The 20,656-nt window shown below is 37.3% G+C and overlaps 1 protein-coding gene across 4 annotated transcripts in view; it reads left to right on the top strand.

Annotated features, from left to right (window-relative positions):
* Window positions 1–19,302, top strand: part of USP32 (ubiquitin specific peptidase 32) — a 58,487-nt gene extending 39,185 nt beyond the window's left edge. For 3 of the 4 annotated variants that reach the window (XM_026047738.1, XM_026047735.1, XM_026047737.1), the window contains 20 exons: window positions 2,209–2,368; window positions 4,315–4,469; window positions 5,233–5,314; window positions 6,038–6,112; window positions 6,749–6,887; window positions 7,167–7,272; window positions 7,955–8,128; window positions 8,671–8,845; window positions 9,007–9,158; window positions 9,952–10,063; window positions 10,624–10,838; window positions 11,651–11,835; window positions 12,844–12,930; window positions 13,588–13,708; window positions 14,098–14,289; window positions 14,893–15,187; window positions 15,611–16,044; window positions 16,719–16,811; window positions 17,300–17,477; window positions 18,163–19,302. In XM_026047738.1, the coding sequence (XP_025903523.1) occupies window positions 2,209–2,368; window positions 4,315–4,469; window positions 5,233–5,314; window positions 6,038–6,112; window positions 6,749–6,887; window positions 7,167–7,272; window positions 7,955–8,128; window positions 8,671–8,845; window positions 9,007–9,158; window positions 9,952–10,063; window positions 10,624–10,838; window positions 11,651–11,835; window positions 12,844–12,930; window positions 13,588–13,708; window positions 14,098–14,289; window positions 14,893–15,187; window positions 15,611–16,044; window positions 16,719–16,811; window positions 17,300–17,473 (3,126 nt within the window). In that variant the 3' untranslated portion in view covers window positions 17,474–17,477; window positions 18,163–19,302. The remainder of the gene's footprint in view (window positions 1–2,208; window positions 2,369–4,314; window positions 4,470–5,232; window positions 5,315–6,037; window positions 6,113–6,748; window positions 6,888–7,166; window positions 7,273–7,954; window positions 8,129–8,670; window positions 8,846–9,006; window positions 9,159–9,951; window positions 10,064–10,623; window positions 10,839–11,650; window positions 11,836–12,843; window positions 12,931–13,587; window positions 13,709–14,097; window positions 14,290–14,892; window positions 15,188–15,610; window positions 16,045–16,718; window positions 16,812–17,299; window positions 17,478–18,162) is intronic. The other variant, XM_026047736.1, reaches the window with a different exon arrangement.
* The last annotated feature ends 1,354 nt before the right edge of the window (window positions 19,303–20,656 follow it).

Here is a 20,656-nt window from a genome sequence, read left to right as displayed (position 1 = left end):
ATGGAAAAGAAATTTGAATAAATCAAAAGCTGGATTTTGTGACCAAGTATTTGAAAAATTCCTGACCCTTTTTGTATCCCTTAGGGTGCTGGCTAGATACCAGCACTGGGTGTGGATCACTACCTAAAACCTTTTCTTTTTCCTCCTCTTCCSCCTTGCCCAAATGAGCTCCTTATTTGGATACTCTCTCTTCAAGYGATKGTCCGTTCTGTATGTCCTTTCTCTGATGTGCCTCACACTGTTGAAGAAACTTTCAGCCAGTGACATTTCTTAGCCTTGTACTTGCATTTCCTGCGTCTCCAAAGGAAAAAATACCCTTGTCTCTGAGTAGTATGCGACTGTGCCAGATAAATGCTGGCTGAACTAGCAGCCCTGAAATTGAAGTAACATGACTGAAGATACAAGGAATTTCTCTCCTGTGAGGGACTGCATTGCTCAAACAAAAGATACCGTCAGTGAAATGGCCTGAATGCTCCTTGTAGAATTTCTGCTTTGATTTGTGATGCTCTGCCGAAGTTGACCAAGATTTCTCTGAGACCTGGCCAGACAAAGTCCAGACTTGAGTGTTACTTAAGAAACCTGTTATTCTTGCCAGACATGTCTGGAGATTCCTGAATTGCTTTGGATAGCCCAAACATTTTTCAATACCATTAGGATTCTCAGGTCATAATGGTACTAAAAAGTCGCTTGCCAATTTCTGCTCACTTTCCTCTCAGCTGCACAGCCTTCAACACAGTTCACCTCGTGGTCAGCTGCAATCTTAACCGTCCAGGCCTACATTCAGAGAATAGATTTTTAGTAAATTGCAAAGCATTTTGGATCCTGTTACATGAAAATGTTTATGTAAGGCAGGCCTCGTTTCTTAAAATGTTTTGATCCCAAACAGATTTTAAGCTGCTGCCTTTTTTTGATGTTTTTATAGTATTCAGTGTTACAAATGAGAAAGAATTAGCTATAGGTTTTTCAGCCATTTGGTCTATTAGTTGTGATACTGGCAATTATTTTACAGTGAAAAATCACTGTCTTCTGTTATCCTCCTCCCACACATTCTCCATGGAAACAAACACCTTTCATGATCCAGGAAAGGCCACATCACTTTAAACATAACACAAAATAATATCCTTGAGATTTTCGCTTTGGCCTTGTTAGAAAGGAGACTTCTATTCAGAATCTCTCTAGTCAAGAGGCTGCAGGAAGAAAATGAATGAGAGAAGATGATTTCGGAGGTTTATTCACGTCTCTCAAAATGTAGAAATTGTATATTAAATTTGACTTTGTGGTCCATAAATAAAGAATATTTTGATATTTAGTTATGTGAATGCTTGAATTCTTGATAATGAAGATAGTTCAGTTACTTGTGACTATACATATATATATAGAGGCAGGACTTAGAATTCCTGCCTCTCATCTTGCAATAGGGGAAATATTTGTTACTTTGCAGAAAAGGACAGTGTTCTCTTGCTTTTCTTGTAACTAAAGTCTGATACCATACGCCTCAGTTCCAACAGTGCAGAACATTGCTTCTCACAACATAAGGGGAATGTTTTCTTCTGATTCGCATGTTCAGAAGAATAGTCTTCCTGCCACTTTTATGCCTCTCCAACTGATGAGATTTGGATAGACAGATCTATGTAGGAATGGTGACTTAGAGTAGCTGTAATTGTATCTTGGGAGCAGTTTCAGTTTTTTCTTTCAGAATATCAAAATGGGACAAAAGTAGATGTTGATATATCTTTATAATCATAAATTTTATCAAGGTTTGAGTTGGATTCTGTAATCCCGGAAGATCAGGAAAAGAAAAGTCTTTGGAATGTGAGGGTTTATTTTAACATTTGTGAAGCTTTTTATTGAAGAATACACTGAATAGAATTAATGAGGTTCATTGTAAGTTCATGGATATTTCAGGGAATTATAAATATGTTCTTTCACCAGTACTGCACAGGAAGCTATGCTYTCACTGAATTAAGTGTTTACTTCTGACAATCTGAAACTAATAAGCTTCAAAAGTACTTCAGAAACAGTAAATTAATGTGATTCCTGAGGATATTTGCCTAAGACCCCATAAGAAGTTCAGAGGATTTCTTGTCTCGTAGTAAAACATAACTTTTTTCTCTCTCTAGACCTCTGCTTTAATCATTACATCCTGTTAGGGTTTCCTACACATTTGGAGCAGCAGTCTCTAAAATGCATTCTAAATGTCATTACTAGGTGATCAAAAACAGCAAAACAAACGTGCCTGAACTAGAGTTATTTCCTCGCTATCTGCTCTTTCTGAGACAGCAGCCTGCGACCCGAACGCAGCAGTCAAACATCTGGGTGAATATGGGTATGATGAGCCTGAGAATGTTTCCTCACCATTTACCTAGAGGTAACTTAAGAATGCAGCAAGAATACTGAGTGAGCAGTTTCTGAGAAAGCGAGATCCAGCACTGTAGAAGCTTGCTGCCACTGTGCTTATACCCCGGCTAAGCAACTGTAAGRTGCAATCAGCTTTTTGTTTAAAAAATAAAATAATATTAATAATTAAAGGCTTTCTTCCTATCTCCTTTTGGAAGGAGGATGTAGGGAGGAGTGGCATTGGTGAAACCAGTTAAGTTGCATGGTTACTACAAATTGGTTAGTTGGAAGTGAGAAGTGTGCAYGCATGAAAGAGTCAGCTGAAAAGAGCAAATCTTATCATGCCTGTAGGTATTGTGTAACATACATGCATCTGTATGTTGGGGTGTGTCTATATGTGTGTGTGTATATATCTATATACATACCTATATATATATGCCTCAAATTATTCAAAGCTCTTTAGGAGGAGATTGAATTAGTGGAATGTGAACATTATTACTTGATGCAGTTTGCAAAAATAAACACTGCAGATTTGGAAAATATAAACATCCAACTAAACTGTGCCATAATTGCAGAGTTTCTACTCAGCAAGCATGTGCAAGTCATGAGTTATAGAATAATGTGTAGCTTGTAGCTTTTCGCCCATTCAGTTGAAAAAGGTGTTGCAGGGACTTGTTTTCAGTTACCACTTGTGTGCACAATTGCATACTTGGCTTGTGCAGTGGCTCTAAGGAAGTTCCTGATTTTCATATGCATGTGTGGTTTACATACACACAGATTAGATGCCCAGGGTGCCCTATATCCAGAAATAGGCTCACTTGCCTGCTGTGAATTAAATTCTAGAGGCTTGCTAGTGTTAGTGTGGGTTTAAAATATCATGCAGATGCTTGATTTTTTTCATTGCTTTGATAGCATCTCATACCTAATGTGCAGATAGTGGCTGCCTGCTTGATCAAGTTCCGCTACAGAAACTGCCTGCTACCCAAATTCATTTTTCCTACTTTGCCAAGTACAATCAATAGAAACTGCTTTGTTTGGACGTCCTAAAATGGCCAAATTCAAATTAAGGAGATCTTCCGACATACCAAATTTGATCTTGATTTGGAATTTTGCTCTGCACTAATTCATTTGTCCAATCAATTATTAATCTTTTTGAGTTTTTTTTCAAATGTGCTTTCTTGCTGTAATCTTACAACTAATCCTCTGATCCTTAATCTTAGAAAAAGCTTTTTGATGGTCTTTAAAAAATTAGTCATTTGCCTGGTATCCTGAAGCAAAACTGATGCTTTGCTTTGCTTACTTTTAAGATGATTAAAGAAAAGTTTTACTTTTCTGTTAGATTGCATGTAATATTGTGTCTTTTCATGTGATACCATTTAATTTGTTTTAAACTTTTGATGACAAAAGTAGAATGATACTTCTGTGGTTACTTAGATTAATGTAATTGCCCAGTCAGACTTCTCTGTATAACAGAAGCTTTTTCATAAATGTATTAATGTTTTCTATAGGAGGTGGGAGCTTCCTCAGTCTAAACTGAAGAAGCTCAGAAAAGTAAAAGATATGAACGTATCTAAGAGAAAAACATACAAGTTTGTTAATCAGACAATTCTGTTAAAATATTCTGTTAAGTGACTTAYTTCACATGAGAATCTTAATAGATAAATTTATTTTATCTGCTATTAATATATAAATATGAATATAATATAGAATTATTCTGCTTTGTCATGACTAGAGTAGGAGATAGCAAGTTATTGTGTTGATRTGAGGTATCCGAAAGGGTTACTAACAACTAGGTTTCAATCTAACCCGTGTTTTTGTCCATAAATAAAAGGAGCAGAACTGTATACTTCTTTTTTCACAAAAAGTGCTTAGCCCAGTAGGCTTAAGAGGTTCTTAGTGACCATTTTTTTGTTTCACTCTGCATATGGGCACGCAGATTATGATGTCTACTTCTTTTTCCTCTGGTTGTAAATCCAGGGAACGTACCTTCACCTAATGCTCCTTTAAAGAGAGTSTTGGCTTATACTGGCTGCTTTAGTCGAATGCAAACTGTTAAAGAGATACATGAATATCTCTCTCAGCGGCTACGTATAAAAGAGGAGGATATGCGCCTCTGGTTGTACAACAGTGAGGTAAGGGCAATGTGTGGGGGGGGGTTGTTTCATGTTTTTTGTATTGTAAATCTATATTCTTTTACATAACACCCATACAGCCAAAATAATGAAGTATGAGTTTCTTATGTAACTTAAAAACATGGGTTGAAATGTTTACTTAAAATGTTTAAGTAAAGATTTGAGTCTTGCCATAGATCAGCAGTGCATTCGAGTATGCAATAGTGTGCAAGTGTACTAAGGGATTTTTTTAGCTTGGTTTTGCCYGTACTCTTGGATGAGCAGGCTGATGCTAAACTACTGCAAGTGCAGTAAGTTTAAATATTACAGAGGCACTTGAATAGGTTAGGAGGACTCAGGAGAACTAATTGCAATAAAAAAGCCGAGTATATTCCTCCAGATTGTGAAGTGCTTTGAAAAACACCCTTTGATTATAAAACTGTCATGTTCAGAGCTGTAGTTTCAAAAAGAGTGTTTTATACCCCTTTTTGTCTCAAAATTTCCTGATTCATCTAGTATACCTTCTAAATGTATTTTTCTCWTTCTAAAGAAATAACTTTATAAACATGTAAATGTATGTCCCTAAAATGAAACTTAGGAATTGACATAGAAGCTTCTACAGATTACGGTTAACTGCTGTTTAACTGACATAGGTAGGAAACAGATAGTTTTACACATGAAGAAATTGCAAACACTATTTTAATTTTGTTGCTTTGAGATTAAATTGTCCTCAGAAAATTTTAAATCTAGAAATACTTTTATATGAAATATTTTTGTCCTGCAGAACTATCTTACTTTGCTGGATGATGAAGATCACAGATTAGAGTATCTTAAGATCCAGGATGAGCAGCATTTGGTAATAGAAGGTATGAAAGAGGCTCATAGGGTAGTCTATGCATTAAAACAAGTACAGTTTTATATGACTATGTATGTGCTTAACAAATAATGCATATGTACGGCAAATGCCTATTTTACATAAGTACTAAATCCTGTACTGGTTTCAGTCCAAACAGATTGATATTTTTAAACTTCTATTACAAATTGATTTATTTTACACATGGAAAGAATCGACACTTTTGAACTTGACTGCTTGGTGACTGTCTTTATGGTGAAAAAGTCGTTCCTTCTAAAGTYTTTCCTTCTGTACAGTCCTTTTCTCCTTTCAGCTTAGGCCTGTGTCACTCATTCCCCCCTGTGCACTGTTGTGCTAGGCAGTACAGTTAATCACACATCAAATAGGCCTTTGTCAAAGGCAGAAGGGTGCTCAGATCAGCTGACTTTTCATCTAGTTTGACCAGACTTTTGTCTAATTTGGAAACACTATTGCGTATACTTTATTCCTTCTATTATTGCACTTACATTGCAGAGACTTTGCTCATTTTAAAAATGGGGAAAATAAATATTTAGAGGAAATACACAAAATGGATTTTGTGCTGCTTTTGAGCAGCAGCTACAAGCCTCACTTGGTGTGATTTTTATTTTATGCCTCAAGCTGGTGTGCTGAATGATATGGCCATTTGGTTCAGTTCATATTTAATCAATTTAAATTCGACTGGTCCAACTTACCCTTATACTGTATTTCTTTCTAGTTCGAAACAAAGACATGAGCTGGCCAGAGGAGATGTCTTTCATAGCAAATAGCAGTAAAATAGACAGACATAAAGGTAAGGGTTTCGGCACAGTGACTGAATTATGATGAGAAGAAAAATTAAGAGGGTATATTATGTTGAAATAATTATTTTTAATGTAAGCGTTCTTAACATTGAAAGAGGTCCTTTATGCTGTTACTACTTTGCTGCTTCTTTCTGTGTTATTAACTTAAATGCTGGAAAAGTGTGAGGGTTGCACTGGTATAGCAATAGAACAGTAAAAAATGTAATTTAACAAATTATAGTTTTTGTGTTTGCTGTTTTCCTTTTTTTCTCCTTGTCTCTTTTTTTTTTTTCTTTTCTTTAGGTGAGGAATAGTTAAGCTTTTACCAAATGAAAACAGAACTTGCAGTACCATAGCCTTTCACCTGAAAATTGGTCATACGGCTTGTACAGATGGCCATGTTAGATCARATCTGACAAATTTGGCTCACCTCAATTTTCACTGACTTAAGTAAAGTTGAGGGTGTGGATATTTGGAACAGAGTTGTCCTCTGTTGCCTCTGTGCAAACTGTAGTCTTGTAATTGGGAGCAGATTATATTGAGTAAGTTGCAATTGAAAGGTCATGAAGTTAGCTTTATTAAGATACCACTGTGTCTTCATTTTTCACATCTGCACAGTTGTCATAATTATATTTTCTTGCTCTCAGTTCCTACTGAAAAGGGTGCTACTGGATTAAGCAATCTGGGTAACACATGTTTCATGAACTCCAGTATCCAGTGTGTCAGTAATACCCAACCTCTAACACGATATTTCATCTCAGGAAGACATCTTTATGAACTTAACAGGTAATCTTCTATTTGAGCCCATTAGCATTTTAGTTGTGCTTGACTTTTGTAGCTAGTTTCAGCCTTCAGAAGTCGAAGCATGAATAAATTCTGTTAGGTTAGCATTAGCAACCCTTAGCTATGTAACTGGTACCAGATTGGGTTTGCCACAATATCGGTCCTTCTGTTTCTGAAAGAATTAAAGTAGTCAAGCCAGGAGCCTTTGGGCACCCTCATTTTTCCCCATGTGTGAATGTTGTTTGAATTTTAGTGTGATATTAATGACTTTGTGAATTCTAGGACAAATCCAATAGGGATGAAAGGGCACATGGCCAAATGCTATGGGGATTTGGTTCAGGAATTGTGGAGTGGAACTCAGAAGAATGTAGCACCATTAAAGCTGCGGGTGAGTTTGTAGTGTGTTTCATTTATTTATCTTTGAATACCAAAAGCTTTTTAAAGCACTCTTCTATTTTCTGGTTTAGATGTATTGTAATAATTCTGGGAAAGCCTCCTCAGTGCTATTAATTATCATATTTGCCTTAATCATATGTATAAAAGTTGAATTTTTCTTAAAATGTTTTTCTTACAGTTTTTTAAAAATGGAAATTCTAATAAAAATGTTTTTGCTCTTATTAAAATAAGTGCTCTTATTTTAAGAGTTTGGTAATTATAAAAGGGATTCATATTAAACTTGAGCATCTTTTTGAACTAAGGAACCTACGAGCCTGTCCTAGAGGCAGCCACGTYGCTGATGTTAATTATATTACATAGCTGCTAGCAGAGACTACATATTTAGGTTGTCACTTATAATTCATGGTGGTGGTTATTTGTGATTATCATTCAGCTTATCTGAGGAATTACAAGGATTGGAGGTTGGGCTTTTGAGATGTAGATTTTTGCAGCCCTTGTTAGGGACTGAAGATCATGAGTAGCCTGTAAATGGTCTTTGGTTGTGAAAGCATAGCAAGGTACCTTTAACTCTGGGAATTGCATTTATCATGGGGGTTGCCAGTGTGCATTTTTTCTACAAATTTTCATCATTTTTACAAGCTTTGTCACATAGTATTATTATTTTTTCTTTATAGTGGACAATAGCAAAATATGCTCCAAGATTTAATGGTTTCCAACAACAAGACTCACAAGAGCTGCTGGCGTTTCTTCTGGATGGCCTTCATGAGGATTTGAACAGGGTTCATGATAAGCCATACGTGGAACTGAAAGACAGTGATGGTCGACCAGACTGGGAAGTAGCAGCAGAGGTATGGGTTGAYGTGTGTTCTTCCTTTCTTCCCCCCSACTTCCTCCCTCCCTTTCTTCCTGCTTTCCCTCCCTCYCTTCCTGCTTGTAGGCACAAGGCACTCTTGTATTAGTATTGTTGTGCTGTCTTTTGAAACTGTGATTAAAGGCCTCTATTTCACCTTTGAACTGAAAATAAATTTGATTACAGATATATTTATACAGATAATATGCAGGTATAAAGATGGTACTTCCCAGTCATTTTGAATGACTCTTCTAAATGTGGAATATGAAAACTTTTTGGAATACCTGATAGTCTTTTCGGAAGCTTTTAAAATGATCTCATACCTTGGCTATTACTTTAATGGAACAAGCATTTCTTYATTAATGTTGAAACTAAATATTACCTATATATTATAAACTATTAAACAACTTCTGCAGGAACGTACTTCAGTTCTGTGGACTGATGAAGCTTTGAAGTTACTCCAACATAATCTCCTTCTGCAGTTCTAGCAAATAGTCTTCAGTTTCTAACTTGATTTTATTTTTCTGCACTTTATCCTAGGCCTGGGAAAACCATCTGAGAAGAAACAGATCCATTGTTGTAGATTTATTTCATGGGCAGCTTAAGTCACAAGTAAAATGTAAAACTTGTGGACATATAAGTGTTAGATTTGACCCTTTTAATTTTTTATCCTTGCCTTTACCAATGGATAGCTACATGCACCTAGAAATTACAGGTGAGTAGTGCTTAAATTTGTCTTTTATGAAACAAAAATCATAAATGCACAACAGATTTTTAAAGGAAAAGTCACAAAACAGATTTARAAATGGAAGAAAAGTTGTTGTTGTTATGTTTTACCTGATTTTCTGACTAAAGTATTTCTTTTCCCTTTTAAAGTAATTAAATTAGATGGTACTACTCCGGTTCGATATGGCCTGAGATTGAACATGGATGAAAAATATACAGGTCTGAAAAAACAGTTAAGTGAACTCTGTGGGCTAAAACCAGAGCAGATTCTACTTGCAGAAGTGCATAGCTCCAATATAAAGGTAAGAAGAAGGGAATTATTGGTGCTAATACAGTTTTGGTATTTCTGATGGTTAGTGTATATCAGCATATTGAACCTTTCTTTTTATCATTAGGCTTTTCCTTCAGAAGTCCTGAGACAAATTCATTGAGCATATTATTAAATTCAGCTTAGCTAATTATAAACTCTTATGTCACTTTAAAACTTCAATTTGGCTTGCCTTAAACAGGTTTAAAATTGAAGGCAATTGGACCACGTGCAAGTCACTTGTAGCCAAAATGAAAATTGACAGAGACTTGTAAAACTTCAGTTGAATTGATTACTAATGATGGGTGTAGAAAAAAATGATAAAGYCTTCTCAACATCATACGTTTCAAGTTAGAGTGCTGTAATGAATTTAAACACTAACAAGAGTCTGGAAGCGTAAGAAATTATTTAGGTTTTGTGGAGTGTGTGTAATTTATATATGTGTATATATACATACTTCATTTTGCTGCCATTGAGCAGGATTTAAACTACTTTCAGTAGTTAGAAATGGGGGACTTTCAGACTGTTCAGAGCACCATTAATAGCCTGCTCAGGTCTTGCTGCAGAGATCTGCAAAGTCATGTGGTTTTTTTATTGTGGTTGTTTTTGTTTGGATTTTTTTTTTTTTTTTGAGGGTACTTTTTTTGTGTATACATGTAAGAAATTGAATGGAATGGGAGAGATGAGATTACTGTAGAAAAAAAAAAAAAAAGAAATGTATTTGGGGTCACAGGTAAAAGAATTAAAAATACATCCATGTTTAATGAACTTTCTCATTTTTCCTGAAGAACTTTCCTCAAGACAACCAGAARGTCCGGTTGTCAGTGAGTGGATTTTTGTGTGCATTTGAAATACCAGTTCCAGGATCTCCTACATCAGCCTCAAGTCCTTTGCAGACAGGTAAATTAAAACATACTTACTTTCASATCCATTTAAAATTTACAGAACTTGGACACTGGAGAAATTCAGAAGAAAAACCTTCCTTAGTGGGTTGGGAGTAGTGAGAATTCGAGATTGGTCTCGGCTCTGATCCAGGTGGCTCCAACTGGGCCATCTCAGTAGCAYTGATGGTCTGTGATACTGTTTAGTATCATGCCCAGTGCAGGAGTTTGAAGAACACTTTTATCTATTATAATGATAATATTTTGCAAGTAATAAAGAAACAAGAAACATGCCAATTGGCTATAAGGCAGAACATAATGAAAGAGAAGCTCAACATAGTGTTAAGCTTTTGTTTCTGTTGCATTTCTTGCGGTTCCATATATGCATTGTAAAGAGCTGTCATCTCCTGTTACAACTTTGCAGAATCAGAGCTTGTAGTAGAAGRTGGGATATTGGTCTGAAGGAGAGCAAAGGGTATTTCATGAAATACGTTGGGCAGAAGGCAAGGCAGAAGGATCTTGTTTGTTGTTATCGGTTCTGGTTGCTCTAAATTATTGAGAGTAATTGTCCATCTACAGATCTCTCAACTGGGTCATCAGCTAACGGAGCACTCAACATAATGATGAATGGGGACCTTCCCAAGCCAACCCTGATTCCAAATGGAATGCCAAATACTGTAGTGCCATGTGGAACAGAGCGTAATAACCTTGCCAACTGGACCCTCAACGGTCACGTGCCCTTGCTTTCTGATAGTCCGTGTACAGGGTATATAATTGCAGTTCACAGAAAAATGGTGAGTAGATCTTGTTTGCTATAAATTGTGGGTATTTTCTCAAAGTCAGCACTGTTTTCTTTTGCGGTTCATATGATTAATCTGTAGCTCTAATAAGAGGAAATGTGAATACACATATCTCTGTTAGGCATGCGCACCGTTCTCCTTCATGGATTTAATTTGCAATGTCTAATGTTGGAATATATTTCTTTCCTCACTCTTGGCACGCTTCCCAGTTCTTTGATGCTGAGATGCATACTTCAGTGTTCATTGATTCCCTGATAAAATGTTCTGGGAGTATCTGAGCAGGACAAAAAATAGAGAAGCAATGTGACATTTGTTCTTTCCCTTTTCCCTTTCTTTTCCCCTTTTGTTTCTTACTATTTTTAATAGGTGAAGAGAGTGGAGATATATAGTACTTTCATAAACGTCCCTAGTGTAGAAGTCATTTGGGGACAGATATTAGCATCTTTCTACATTGTAAAGTTACCATGGGATGGTCAAAGTAAAAATAWATGCATCGTTTGAAATAAAATATGTACGTGGTTGAACCACATRTTTATATTGAGTGCTGATGTGGTCTAATGGCCCAATATCATAAAATACAATTATATTTTCAACCAGTTTGAAGTCAGTGATCAAAATTCAGGCTTTTTAATATTGGAAAAAAAAACCATTGAAATTGAATGCTTTTAATTGAATTAAAGTGTCTTTAATTACCAAAGACTGAAATGAGAAACAAGGTCAGCATTGTAATGTGCATGGTAATGTTAATGCATACTTACACGAGACTTAATGCATAGTTACCTATGAGTCGCTCTCTCCTTTTGCAGATGCGGACGGAGCTGTACTTCCTTTCGTCTCAGAAGAACCGTCCCAGCCTCTTTGGGATGCCGCTCATTGTTCCTTGTACTGTTCATACACGGAAAAAAGACCTGTACGATGCAGTGTGGATCCAGGTTTCCCGGCTCGCGAGCCCTCTGCCTCCTCAGGAGGCCAGTAATCATGCCCAGGACTGGTGAGTCTGCATGCCAGCCTTGCACGTGAATCACCCTCTCACAAGTGGCTTGGATTCCTTTAGAAGATGTTAAAAATGATAGTTCTTCATCTTTATCCATTTTGTGTCCTAAAAATACCTCCATGGAACGAATGTCTATTTTTTAATGTATACTAAAGATGTAAATGTCAACAGTTTTAGGAACAATTATATCTGCTTTTACTGTCTTGTGATTTAATAATGACAATGAGAGGGAGTGTAGTAGCTTTGTGAAAATAGCATGTTTTCAGATAGCTTTATAAATGAGACTCCATTTAAGAAAATGTCTTCTGTATATTTGATTCCCTTATAAAACTGTTTAAAATGTTTGCATTTTGGAGCACGAGGAGGTGCGTTTCTTCCATGGAATTCTGCTTTGCAGCTGATGATTTTAATGCTAAGTCTGACTGGTTCTATCTGCATAGCTGCTCGCAGTTGTGTTTGCTAGGGCTTAGTACTGAACAGTATGTAAATCCCCATTGGAAACACTTCAGATGTTCTTGCTCTGTCATTGTCAGACCCAATCCAAGTTAATACAGTGTGGGCTTAAATGACAGATTCTTAATGATTTAATTAAATAGTCTGAGAGCTTCACCTTTATTTGGGGACGTGTCGGTTTGTATCTGAGAGCTGCCCTTTAGCAGATTTTTCTCATTGTGACACTGAGAAGTTTTATCACAAGCTCTCCTCTCTTTTCTTGCTGTGTTAGCTCTAAAGATACAAGAGTTATTTGGTAATGTAATGATTTAATGCCTTAATTTATTTCACCACATAAAGCAATTTGAGTGACCATTTTCTAGTTGGATGTACTGCTATGGCGCCGTGATAGTGTGGCTATTGCTTAATTGATTTGTGTGATTTGTGTTAATCTTGTTTTATTATTGTTTATTATTTGGGAGGAGTAATGGGAAGGGTGGTGAAGTGTGGTCAGAAGTAAGYGGAAGTGTGAATCGGTGCTCGTGGTTCATGTTGTGTTCTCTTCCGTTTCAGTGATGACAGCATGGGGTATCAGTATCCGTTCACCCTGAGGGTAGTTCAGAAGGATGGAAACTCCTGCGCTTGGTGTCCATGGTACAGGTAAATTGTCCTTTTTATTTTAAGCACAGGAGTCACTTCAGCAGAAAGGTAGTTTATGATAATGGATTTTGATACATTTCAGACTCCAGAGGTAATCTCAAACAATGAGAGTCTGGAATCTAATTTCACTAGCACCCCCACATGGCAGACTTGCACTGCAGCATTGCTTTAATGACCTGGAGAGCTGAAAACTCAGCTGATGCAGAACTTTAAATTAGGGCTTAGATTATCAAAAGCCTCTTAATCCCTTTCGATCTTCCCCGTTCAAATGTGTAAGTATACAGGGATGTGTTTGTGTGTATTTAGATGATTTATGAGGGTTTTAGCAGACTAGTCTGTATTTAAATTATTTACCATCAGCAGTTTCTTTGCTATTTGAAAAGCGAAAACTAAAATGTACCATAAATATTTACCCTGGGAACACTCTTGGAAGTTTCTCTAAACAAGGGATATGCTAATGAAAATCCCAGACTGTTGCTGGGAGGTATTCAGACCACAGGCTCATTCCAAAAAGGTGTCTGCTGTCTGCTACAGCTAGATATATGATGTACACGAGTTACCATATTGCAGAGTACCTGTGGAGGCAAAGAACTGTAGTCATTTATTAATGTAGATCTGAGTGCTTGCACAGTTCATCACACGTAACTTTTCTTTTAGATTTTGTCGTGGTTGTAAAATTGAGTGCACAGAAGATAGAGCTTGTGTTGGGAATGCTTATATTGCTGTAGACTGGGATCCAACCGCACTCCACCTACGCTACCAGACATCACAGGAGCGGGTAAAATTACAGCCTTAAGCCTGCAGTGCTTGTTTGAATGTTAATAGCTGTGAAACACATCCCACTTTACCAAGACCAAGTTTGGAAGATACCATCCTTTTATTAATTCTTGTTTTATTTGTTTATGGCAAGCACATACTGAGTTAATCTAGAAGAACTATTGCAATTTGTGAGTTCAGTCCATAAACTAAACCAAGGACAACACATTATCTGCATGTCTGCATTTTCAAAGTTGAAATAAAAGAGCTGCTCAATTTGAGCAGCTATTTTTGGATCTTTAATCCTAAATAGCTATGTGATGTATTTCTTCTATGTTACTTTATATACAGCCATCTTTGAGCGCTTTGTGTATGTTCCCAGTCGGAGTCAGTTTAATCTCACCTTTTTAGATTGTAGAGGAACATGAAAGCGTTGAACAAAGCCGACGAGCTCAAGCAGAGCCCATCAATCTGGACAGCTGCCTGAGAGCCTTCACCAGCGAGGAGGAGCTGGGCGAGGACGAGATGTACTACTGTTCCAAATGCAAGACGCATTGTTTGGCCACCAAGAAACTGGATCTTTGGAGGCTTCCCCCTATTTTGGTATGATCTCATATGCTTTTCCTCTACAAAGTGTGAAACAAAAGTACAGGAGTCACAAATTTTAAATTCCTACATATGTTTTCGTTTTGCTTGCTAAGTAAGGTCTGTATTTAATTCTGTGCACTGTCTCAACAAGGCTACCAACATTGTTTGCATCATGTTTCTGTAATGCAGGCAGATACCTCAAAGCAAACCACAAATCCTTGGGCACCTTTTCAGGTGCTGTTGCAGCCGTTTGCTGTATTTTGCATTCACTTTGCTTTTCTCTAGCATAGAATTCACACTTTGGTAGACTGCCTTGGTAACAGTCTTAATCTTTGATCTGGTTATGCAACACCTGTGTTTGCTGCCTTTGAATCCGGTAGGTACTACATAGCACTGGTGTCTGAAATGAAGCAACTATTTTTCTGTCACCTTCCTCTGAAAATACTAGTTTCTATGTTTTATCAGCTTGCACCCGATAAGACTCAGATACGATGTTAATATTTCTTATCAATATATGATACAACCCATATATTTCCAGAACCAAAATGCCTTTTAACAGTGAAATAAGATCGTTGTGGTTTAATAGTTCTCCTTTGACTCTAACATGTTTCTCCTTAGATCATCCACCTGAAAAGATTTCAGTTTGTAAATGGCCGCTGGATAAAATCTCAGAAAATTGTTAAGTTTCCCCGAGAAAATTTTGACCCAAGTGCCTTTTTGGTGCAAAGGGATCCAAGTCATTTTCAAAGGAAACAGCCAACTCCCCATGTCGACGACCTTCCTGATGCACGGCCTCTCCAGGGGGAGTCTAGAAAAACAGATCTGCAGATCACTTGCACAGCAAGCGAAGGGGATGTGCTGAACAGGAGTCCATCTTCCCTTAACACTACTAATGTCTTGAATAATATCAAAGGTAAGTATAACTAGAGAAAATAGCACATTTGGGTAAGGGCTGGTATTTGGGGGAGAGAAAATATTCTTAGTATTGTGCTGGCTGAAGCGTGAAATTTCCCCCACTATTTGCCATGGGAAGTTTAATGAAGCATTGTCATGAAGAAATGTAGTTACTTAGTGATATTATTGGTACTGGCATTGTCTGTTCACATAAATGGACCAGATTAAGAATGAGGAACATGATTCTGCATAAGAAAAGTTCAATTACACATTATAAATGTGTGCGTGCACACACAGACAGGGCTATTTTGATGTATTATTTTCAAGTTCCAATGGAACATTGGAGCATTCTTAGTGTTTCGTTATTGGAAGAAATCTTTTATTAAAAATCTAGACTAGGTATTTATTTATCTTTCAAGTTCATATATGTCTTCTGTTCTAGCATCTCCATCTTTGGGAAGGAAGAGTGGAACCAGCTGTCCTTCAAGTAAAAACAGTAGCCCAAATAGCAGCCCAAGGACTTTAGGAAGAGGTAAAGGGCGCCTGCGGCTACCACAGCTAGGGAAAAACAAACTGTCAAATAGCAAAGAGAATTTGGATGCGAGTAAAGAGAATGGTACTGACCAGGAACAGAAACCCACTTCTGACCAGGGAGATGCTCTTACTAGAGGGCAGATTTTGGGTGGTAGCCAGAGTGAACTCTACACTGCTCAGGACACTGAGATAACTTTAGCCAACGGATACATTTGTGAGCAGAATGCATATAGCAATGGAAGTATCAATGGTCAAATTGATAGCCACAGCGAGGAAGATATTGCAGATGACCAAAGAGAAGAAGTTTGTGTTAACCCTATTTACAATCTATATGCAATTTCGGTAAGTTGACGTTTTAAACCCTTCGCAATGGCATTATTTTGACTAAATGTTTACTGTTTTCGTTACAAAAAGCAAGATTTCTAGTCAAGGAGAGCAAAGGTGAGTTGTTGTTAAAGTTGCCCTAAAACTGAATATGACTGAAAAGCCTGTCTTTGCATAATGTTTTTTTTTTTTTCTGCTTGAAGATGTAAGCTTAGTCGACTTCAGATGTTACAGGCTGTGAAGCACAACAGTCAGAATTAGAAGGTACTTTCAGGTTGTCTGAAGTTCTCTCTTGCTTTGATCAGGCACGACCCTTCTGTGCACCAACATTTGAATTATTTTTAGGATTTTTTGAGATGGGGAAAAAGGAAAACAACAACAAAATTAGAATCTGGTAGTAAAGAAAAATGATGAAAGCCTTAGAGAGATGCGAGCGGAGGCCTGGCCTTGGAGCAGCTAAGCTGAGCTGCTGGGGCCAGCACACACAGTGCTTTTGTCATACCGGGTGTGCTGCACTGCTGCTTCAGAGAGAAGAAGTGGTTTTAAGAGTGTCTGTAACCTTTAGGCATCTTTGGCAAGCATAGAATGTCACGAGCCATTGTTACTCACAGAAAGAACATGAATTTGTTATGTTATTCTGTGAATTCTGTCTGCTTTATCCAAAATTTTCTTCTTTTTTTTGTTTTCTTCAGTGCCATTCAGGAATTATGGGAGGGGGTCATTATGTTACTTATGCCAAAAACCCAAACAACAAGTGGTACTGCTACAACGACAGTAGCTGTAAGGTAAATGTTTTATTTTTGTAAGAAATACTTTTGTTTTCTTGGGTGCCTAGAATCAAAGAAATACATGTTTTTTGAGAATAATTCGTTAATACTATGGATATCTCATCTGTCTGAGATGAAGTTTAGAATTGTGGCCTCCTTTTCTTGTTACTRTGTGTTCATCAGCTGCTAATATGGGTAAGGAAAGATGCTGATTTTGTACAAAGGTGGAAAAGCTCTAAAAATGCAAGTCCAAGACTTTTTCATTTGCCARCTGTTTTGTATGCAATTACTAAATAATTAAGTTTGAGTATTTCTAACTAACTGCATTTGCCACTATAATTTTGTTATGTTTTCCGAGTAAATAACGAGGCCTGATAACTCAGATGAGGGAAACTGAGGAAATGAGCTGCTCATGGCCGTGGAGGAAAGGCTGCTCCTGGGCTCTTCACATGTTGAAGGTCAGTGGCACTTGCTCTGCTGTTTCAGGAGTCACTTCTGTCTTGCAGGAGCTGCATCCCGATGAGATCGACACCGACTCTGCCTACATTCTTTTCTACGAGCAGCAGGGGGTAGACTATGCACAATTTCTGCCAAAGATAGATGGCAAAAAGATGGCAGACACAAGCAGCATGGATGAGGATTTTGAGTCCGATTACAAGAAGTACTGTGTTCTGCAGTGAGCAGGTGACTGTTGGGAGAGGGTGCAGGGGTAACGCGCTGAAACGCGCGTTGGGCGACGGGCACTGGGAGAGAGGAGCCAAGTGTAGTTGTTGTACCTGGGATATGAAAGCACAAAAAGACAACCCTAATTAAATAGCAGTTAATATAAAGATAGTGTTGTTTTGTTCTGTTATCTCACTACATGCTCGAAACATTTCTGATGTTAGACATCAGGCTGAAACTGCCATTGGCCTTTAAATAAAATGGTTTGAGAAAAGCCGACGAGGACCAAATAAGAGCTAAATTAAATAGTCCAAATAAGAGCTAAATGGAGTAGTGTAGAGTTTACCAATTAATCTAACAAAATCCTAAGGCTGTCCTTAAATCTAAGATAATGGGGAAAAAAATTGTAGTGTTGTCTTTGGGCAACATGATATTGCTACCTCCTTTTTCCTGCGGTTTTATTGCATTTTATTGGCAAAACAAGGAAAGCAAGAGTATGAAAAGTGCACARATCTAAAGACTGAACATCAAGAATTGGAAGTGTTTCCAGTTTTGCCATCACTMATGTGTGTCAGTTGCTTTTTTCTCTGTATGTTGGGAGCACAACCAAATCATAATTTGAGAGGAGATTAATTTCTGCACTTGAATGGTTTTATTATAATTGCATTTTCTCCACACGGTGGCTGTGCAAATCAACATATTTCAGGAATAGCTTTTCGGCCTGAAGAGTGTTATCTTGGACGTTTGAGATGCCTCAACAGAGAAACTTCAGGTTGAAGAGAGTAGCTGTGGCTGTACGYATGGTGTCTTAAAATGTGCACATTGCACAAAGGGTTCCCAGCTTTTGGAAGGAAAGATGCTTGAGCTTATGTTTCGTGACTGGTGTTGCTTTTAAATTTGCACTTTTAAAAATTCATATAATTAAATTGAAAAACGTAGTTTGTTTTTGTTGTTGTAAGGGCTCTGGAGTGAATGGCTGTGAATTATCCACTGTGTATTTCAAACAGATAAGAAGCTGTGGCCGTCAGGTAGCTATCGTAGCATTCATGGATTTTTTTAAATTGATTTCATAATTTAATAGGGCTTTTTTCTTCAAATTTGGTTTGCSTTTTTCAAGATCTTTCTTGCAAGAGGTTATGCATATACTTGCAATCAAAACAGAATTGTTTTCCATGTCCTTGCAAAATGCTCTTTTAAGCTAGCAGGTTAATTGTATGAAGGAGAAGCACGACTGAGTCTCTGCAGAAACTGAGGAAAAAAAATGTTTATTTTTGAGTAGGCATTTCTTTAAATTTCAGTGTTAAATTTTTGGCATATCTGAATCAAGATAAATCATTTGCTCTTTCAACGTTTTGTTCTTCAGCTGAGTCTTAGAAGCTTACTAATTTTATCAAGACATCTTCCAAATTCTTTAGAATTTATATCTTCACTAACAAAATCTATGACTTACAATATTGATCTCTGAAGTTAATGTTTGGCTTCCTTTTACTGTGCTTTAGAGCAATGCCAAGCCTACCGGTAAGTGTATTAATTTCCAGAAAGATCTGGGATTTATCTGTCTAGGAAGTTGTCTGAGCTGGTCTTGCTGCCTTTACGCGGGCGAAGGCCTCGTTGTCTTCATCGGAGCTTGGGCCTCAATGAAGACAGCAGAGCGGTTCCAAAATAAGTATTGTCTTATCTGTGAAGTGTTGCTCCCTATCCAATATGTTCTTTTATCTTTCTCGTGGTCTAAACATTGAGTCTGAAGAAAAGCAAACATGAACTGTAAATTTCTAGGTTAGAAGCATTTTCTGTACCATTTCTCTCCTTCCCTACGCAAACTCCATGAAAAGAGAAATATTTTTCAAATGATTTACTTTAAAATGTTTTATTTAAGCAGGTAGCACAATCTACTAATGTTATTTGATCTTCTGTGTTTGTTATATTGGTTGTAATTAATTTTTTAATTAAATTAATTCATGAATTAGTAGTAAATTTATTAAGTTAACTATTAACTACATTCACTTTGTAAATTATTGTATAAAACTTATTGACAATGCACTGACTTTAGAAAGATGTTATGTACATAAATATCTTGTAAATAAAATAGTGTTGATGTACTGGAATATGAGCTGTATAAAAAAATTGGTAATTGTATATGGAGTGAACCTGTTTATCTGTAACTATATTATTCAAACAAATTAAATACTGTGGATGCACATGAAGTGTCACTTTTTGTCAGCTAATTTTTAATAGCTGTTTTTCTGCTTAAAAATTTGTTTTCACTAACTTTGAATGTATTTTAGATCCAAAAGCCTGAAAAGAAAAGTAAGTGCACCAGTTCTCTGCAGCTTGGCCAGGGCATCTCGTGGAAGAGCTGGAGGAGTGTCTCGGTACTAAATAGATATAAGTAAAAGAGAGATAGTAGATATAAAATCAAATCGTGCAGAGATTTGTATTATTTGAAGGTCTGAGGTAAAGTTTTGAGGAGAGCCTCGTAGGGGACTGAAGGCTGAGCTCTAAGTGGATGCTCGCAGCCACAGGATGGCAGCCTTGGCCGCGGCCTCGCGGGAGCCGGGAGGCCTGTGAGCACAAACCCCTTCTACCACAGGCCCGTGTTCTACACAACTTGCCCTCACAAAAAGGAAAAAAAAAGGTAAAACCTCACTTGGAATCTGTTCAGAGAGATTCTGCATTTTGTTAATGCAGGGTTTTGCCTTGCCAGGAAGAATTGTTTGTGAAATTAAAATTCTCAGAGTATAATATGAAGGAAATAGCATGTAATATTTTTGTGCTTAAGCATTTGTTTTGTTGTTGTGTTATAGTTGATAACTTGGGTATTTTAAACCCAGTGGTTTAGCTGTTTTCATCAGGTGGAAACAGCCTTCAAGATACAAATCCTACAAAAAGCATGAGGGAGTGGAAGAAAGGATACAGCTGAAGATAAATGTAATTCATAATATTCATAATAACAGGTGAAGAAATAACACATCCTTTGCTTTGGTGTAGATACTTGCTCTTCTCCAGTTACTGGTTTGCTCCGCAGAGCATTAAGCTGCAGAGCATTAAGCTGCTGCGTTGGCCAGCAGAGGAAGTTCATTCCCCTGCCTAAAGGAAGAGAGTCACGGTGGTGGTACAAGAGGTCAGAGCTTCCTCTCATTCTGTTTTGTACCCTGTTCACTCTCTAAAACCAAAGAGTAATTTGGGTCGGAATGGAGGAG

This window comes from Nothoprocta perdicaria, unplaced genomic scaffold (genome assembly GCF_003342845.1).
Source record: "Nothoprocta perdicaria isolate Ctin4 unplaced genomic scaffold, notPer1 scaffold_50, whole genome shotgun sequence".
Classification (NCBI taxonomy): domain Eukaryota; kingdom Metazoa; phylum Chordata; class Aves; order Tinamiformes; family Tinamidae; genus Nothoprocta; species Nothoprocta perdicaria.
This window is presented reverse-complemented; position numbering and strand designations above follow the sequence as displayed.